The sequence below is a fragment of the Hyla sarda genome, chromosome 2 (genome assembly GCF_029499605.1).
Source record: "Hyla sarda isolate aHylSar1 chromosome 2, aHylSar1.hap1, whole genome shotgun sequence".
NCBI classification, from domain to species: domain Eukaryota; kingdom Metazoa; phylum Chordata; class Amphibia; order Anura; family Hylidae; genus Hyla; species Hyla sarda.
Window position 1 is genome coordinate 76,656,876 of NC_079190.1, and position 6,000 is coordinate 76,662,875.

The window sequence follows — 6,000 nt, forward strand, 5'->3', positions numbered from 1 at the left end:
TTATCCAGGAAAAAAAACTTTTTTCTATATATCAACTGGCTCGAGAAAGTTAAACAGATTTGTAAATTACTTCTATTAAAAAATCTTAATCCTTTCAGTACTTATGAGTTGCTGAAGTTGAGTTGTTCTTTTCTGTCTAAGTGCTCTCTGATGACACGTGTCTCGGGAACTGTCCAGAGTAGAAGCAAATCCCCATAGCAAACCTCTTCTACTCTGTGCAGTTCCCGAGACAAGCAGAGATGTCAGTAGAGAGCACTGTTGCCAGACAGAAAAGAACAACTCAACTTCAGCAGCTGATAATTATTGGAAGGATTAAGATTTTTTAATATAAGTAATTTACAAATCTGTTTAACTTTCTGGAGCCAGTTGATATAAAAACATATTTTTCGCTGGAATACCCCTTTAAAGGGGTACTCCACCCCTAGACATCTTATCCCCTATCCAAAGGATAGGGGATATGATGTCTGATCGCGGGCGTCCCGCCGCTGGGGACCCCGCAATATAGCATGCCCCGCATCTGCTTTAGATAGGGGATAAGATGTCTAGGGGTGGAGTACCCCTTTAATCCCATTTCAGTTTTCATTTACGAGATTTGAGGGGTAGCTGCAGGCTTTTATACAGCTCATTGCGTCCATGTACATGTCCTGAATAAAAGCTGCATAAATAATTTATAGTATAATTGATCTTAATAGCTTCCTGTTTAAGCTGCTCCCACAGACAAGGCGTTATGTAAACTCCCCCTGTCCAGGCTTAGCTGATAACAGAGAATGACCAGTGTAGCTTTATGGGCTGTCCATATCACAATTATCATTTAGCATATATGTTGCACAAATGCGTGAAGAACATAGACAGACCTGTGCAATTTTATGCACAAACATAAAGTTCTCATGTATTGGTCTCTCTCTGTTTTTGCATGAATAAATGTGTGGACGTTTTTTTCCTACAAATACAGTTATAGGGGAAGTGTATCATTCTTTTTATACCCTTTTTTTTGTATTTTTAAATTTTTTTGCACAATGCGTAGAAAAATTGCAAATTGTTTAGATTCATTCAAGAAAACAACCCAAATGTAGTTTGGCATAGTAAGCTTTTTGTAGAGGCTGATGATTTATTAACTGCATCATTTTGAAATGTTTGTAAAACATGTCTACATCTAAGCTACCCTGCTATTTATGAAGAACGTGCACCACTTTGATAAGTTTTGGGAAAGTACAGATGATGTACGCCCAGGCAAATGTGGGTTAAAAAAAAATTAAGGGGTCCTCCGCCCACAGATATCTTACTTTCCTTGGGAAAGGGGATAAGATGTCTGATCGCAGGGGTCCCGCTGCTGGGACCCCCTGCGTTCTCCGTGCAGCACCCGGCATTCTAAACAGTATGTTTAGGATGCTGGGTTTCCAAGGCTGAAGGCGTGACGTCCATTCATGGCTATGGGAGGAGGCATAACGGCTGCTGGAGCCCAGTACTCTAAGTATACTATTTAAAATGTCGGGTGTTACACAGAGATCGCTGGGGGGTCTCAGTGGCGGGACCCCTGCGATCAGACTTTTAATCCCCTATCCTTTGGATAGGGGATAAGATGTCTGTGGGCAGAGTACCCCTTTAAAGGGAAAGTGTCACATGCTAAAATGTAACCATCCTGCGGATAGGGGATACGTTTTAGATCATGGGGGTCCGATTGCTGGGACCCCGCGATCTGCTGTAGTGTGTCAACCCCCGCATGAATCAGCTGCCGACACTCCCCCTCCACATATCTCTATGGGAGAGCTGGAGATAGAGATATATGAAAGGGGCTTGTCAGGGGCTGCTTCGTGCAGGGGTCAACACGTCCCGTTCCAGGAGAGACCCTGGCCTCGTACAGGAGATCACTGGGTCTCCTCAGTCGGTCCCACGATCTAAAACTTATCCTGTATCCTGCGGACTGTATTCCCAGTTTCAGACTTCACTGAAGCACTGTAGTATTTCAGAGCAAATCATTGTGGTGGCAAATCATTATGCCGGCATAAAACAGCTGACATATCTAAGGAATGTAAAACATAGTAAATTGCATGTGTTTTGCTGGATGTATCATCAGTTCTAGTCTATGGGTTTATTAAGAACTCACATATATAGTTATATACGGTTCTTGATGGATAGCAAATTTGACATGTTAATAGCCCCTTAGACCTTATGATCCTAAAAGGTGACTTTAAAGTTATTCACACTGATCAGCATAATATATTTACTTCACTGAGAGATGAAGTGAATAATATAGATTGCTTTGTGACAATGGCTCCCGTTAGGGGTGGATAAACTGTATAGTAGACAGCAAGTGAACACTGAATTTATTATTTTTTTTAAATAAACTTTATTCACAGGACTATGCTACAGGGGCTGTAAAGTTAGTGTAGTTCATAATATAGTGTCTGTACCTGTGTGTGACGGTTTTCTCATAATTCTTCTGTGATTTTTACTCCAATATTTATTTTTACCAGCATACAAAATGACTGTTGTCTCAGATTTTTCCCAGCTTGCAATGCGGCCGAGACCTGACTCACTAGTCAGCTGATGACAGGGAGCCTGTCTGCTTCAATGGGTGGAGCGATTGCTTGGTGGGAGAGAGATCAATCTGCAACTAATGCAACAGCTGTAGGCACCCTGATTGAAAACCACAGGTCTTTGAATGGATGCAGCTCATTTATGTTTCAATGAGTGGGGTGGCTGATGTGTGGGAGGGAGGAAAATGGAATTGTGGGATTTGTAGTCAAAAAAAGAAAAGTCAAACAGGAAATACTAGTTTACAAAAAGCTAGCCACAGTGTTATGGTAATCTCACAACATAGCCATTTAGCCCCAAGACAAGCGCAGATCCTTCCTAAGCATGTCCATTACTGTCTGCCAGGTACATACTAAAATCACCTTATGGTAGAGAACCCCTTTAAGGGTCGGGTCTATGGATCACCAGCTTTTCAATAGCAATGCAGAAAGCACAAATATATCCTGCTAGTGCGGTGTTTCCCAACCAGGGTGCCTCCAGCTGTGGCAAAACTACAACTCCCAGCATGCCCGGACAGCCGGAGGCTGTCCGGTCATGCTGGGAGTTGTAGTTTTGCCACAGCTGGAGACACCCTGGTTGGGAAACACTGCTAGTGAAAATTGCCACATCCCCCCGTCCATCTGGTATAAGCTTGTACTTCATGGGGCTTTTGTGAGTGCAGGTGCCTGCACTTGGGAATAAAAGGTTTGAAGATGATCTGACTTTACATTGAAACCTATGGCAAGTAACATTCTAAGACATGTAGAAAAACTATTCTTCTGTAAGTGCTTCGCCTCCTTATATAAGGACTTCATACATCTTGTACCATCTCAGTATAATGTTGTTATTCATGGTGGAGCAGATATACAGAAGAGATCACATTTAGGAGACAAGCCTGATTGTCCTGGTTTATTAATATATATCTAAAACGTGACGTATTGAAAGATTCAGGACAGCCCATTTGGCCACAGGCAGTCCTAGGATCCGTGCCAATGTTAACGCTGTATCTTGCTGGAGCTGCACTGGTCTGATCTAGTCACAAGGCTGTGCGTAGGTAATGACATGAGACAAATCACATGATCCGCTGCCCGCAGTGCCCACCGAGATCATTACACATGCAGGTTTCAGGCGGTGTAGTAGATACCTCGGTTGTACTACAAGTCATGCAGTTTCTGTCACAGGACAAGAGTTTACTAGCAGTTTTGGTTATGTCATTGTTAGGGCAGTAAGTGGATAGTTACTTTGCTCAAGAATGAGATGTAACGTCTTAAATATTAAAGGGGTACTCCGCCCCTAGACATCTTATCCCCTATTCAAAGTATAGGGGATAAAATGTCTGATCGCAGGGGTCCCACCACTGGGGACCCCCGCGATCTCGGCTGCGGCACCCCAGACATCCGGTGCACGGAGCGAACTTCTGGCAATGCGAGACGGAGGCTCGTTACGTCACAGGCACACCGCGCTCGTGATGCTACGCCCCCTCAATGCAAGCCTATGGGAGTGAGCGTCTAAACAAATGCCGGGTGCAGCAGGGAGTTCCCAGTGGCCGGACCCCGGCAATCAGACATCTTATCACCTATCCTTTGGATAGGGGATAAGATGTCTAGGGGTGGAGTACTCCTTTAAAGGGGTTTCCAGGATTAGAAAAACAGAGCTGATTTCTTTCAAACACAGCACCACACCTGTACTCTGGTTGTGTGTGGTATTGCAGCTCAGTTCCATTAAAGTTAAAGGGCCAAGTTGTAATACCACATGCAACCTAAGGACAGTTGTGTTGCTGTTTTTGCAAGAAATTAGCTCTGTCTTTTTTTTTCTATTTCGGGATAACTTTTTAAAGCTGAAGCTGGCCTTCAGAGTACATTGATGAGAGGACATTTTGCAGGAAGAGGTTGTTCGTGTTCAGTAAGAAAAAGGAACGACTGGATTATTTCAGAAGGTTGAAATACTTACTTCCTATGCAAGACTTAAAGTGCACCTGTCATTATAGAAAAGTTTGACATCTCATAGGGACATGTCAAAAGTTTTTATCAGTCATGGTCTGAGTGTTCAGACCCCGACCGATCAGTAGAATAATCGGGGAGAAGTATAGACTTGTGTGTAATCGACCACGATGGTCCTAAAGAATTATATTATGAGGCTGTCCTGGTCACGTGACACAGAGTCAGGAGAAAACACGCTCTGCACACTTCTCCTGGCTCGTTCTACTGGTTGGTTGGGGTCTTGAAAAAACTTTTGCAATGTCTATGACATCACTTTTCTATTTATTATTTATTTATTTTAAGATGACAGGTACACTTTCAGAGCATTGGTCACCGGAATCCATTTTGTTATGGAGTACACATTATTAGGATCATATGATAAATATTCTGCTTTATATAACTGAGGTTTTTTTAACCATTCACTTTCATTGCAGCTATTGTACATATTTTGTACATGATTTCTGTGCCTTTTAGGGTCTCAAAGCACAGCTATTGCATGTGTGTAAAGCATGGCCTGCGTGCGATGTGACGTCACTGGCAAAATTGTGCAGCCATCGGGGTTTCATCTGCATAAGATAGCTATGCCATGAGACCCTACCCTTAGAAATGGCTGGTTTAGTAGATGAGAGGAGATGCTTAGGATTATTTATTAATTATATATGCATATTTATTTCTCCTGCAGGATGCATTGAGGAATTCTGGAAGTGATGGTATTGGTCAGGTGTCTCTAGAATTCTATCAGAAGAAAAAGTCCCGCTGGCCTTTCTCAGATGAGTGCATCCCATGGGAGGTCTGGACCATCAAAGTTAACATTGTGTCTCTGGCTACTGAACAGGAGCGGCAAATCTGCAGGGAAAAAGTCGGAGAGAAACTTGGGGAGAAGATTATTAACGTTGTGGAGGTGATGAACAGACACGAGTATCTGCCAAAAATGCCAACACAGTCAGAGGTGGACAATGTGTTTGATACAAGCCTTAAGGATGTGCAGCCCTATTTGTACAAAATCTCTTATCAGATCACTGACTCTCTAGGGACATCCGTCACCACTACAATGCGGAGACTGATCAAAGACACGTTGGCTTTGTAACCGCACATACTGCTGCTTTTGTATTTAGAGAATGGACTCAAATCATTTTATGCCCATCAAGTACAACCATGTCATAAATCAGTATAGTGTCCTATGTATATATTTCACTGTAAAGTTCTGTAATTCTTAAAATAATAAACACAATCCTGTACAGAATATTGGATTTCAATGCATATTTTCTTAAAAAGAGATTTCTTTACATGAGTGATCCCCAACCTGGTGCTCTATAGCTGTTGCAAAACTACTACTACCATCATGACATGATGGACAAAGGCTTTTCACTGTTATTACACAATAGTACATGACATTATCACATGTGAAAATGCTGGATAATATTTTGAAAACAGTCAATATTTTTTTTATACAACTGTACAACTTGCTGTTGCTTTTCTTTTCATATAAAATAAATGTAGAAGCCAG

At 42.2% G+C, this 6,000-nt stretch overlaps 1 protein-coding gene across 2 annotated transcripts in view; it reads left to right on the plus strand.

Annotated features, from left to right (window-relative positions):
- Window positions 1-5,752, plus strand: part of ATG101 (autophagy related 101) — a 9,605-nt gene extending 3,853 nt beyond the window's left edge. For both annotated transcript variants that reach the window (XM_056562124.1, XM_056562123.1), the window contains exon 3: window positions 5,176-5,752. In XM_056562124.1, coding sequence (XP_056418099.1) covers window positions 5,176-5,580 — 405 coding nt within the window. In that variant the 3' untranslated portion in view covers window positions 5,581-5,752. The remainder of the gene's footprint in view (window positions 1-5,175) is intronic.
- Window positions 5,753-6,000: the final 248 nt, after the last annotated feature.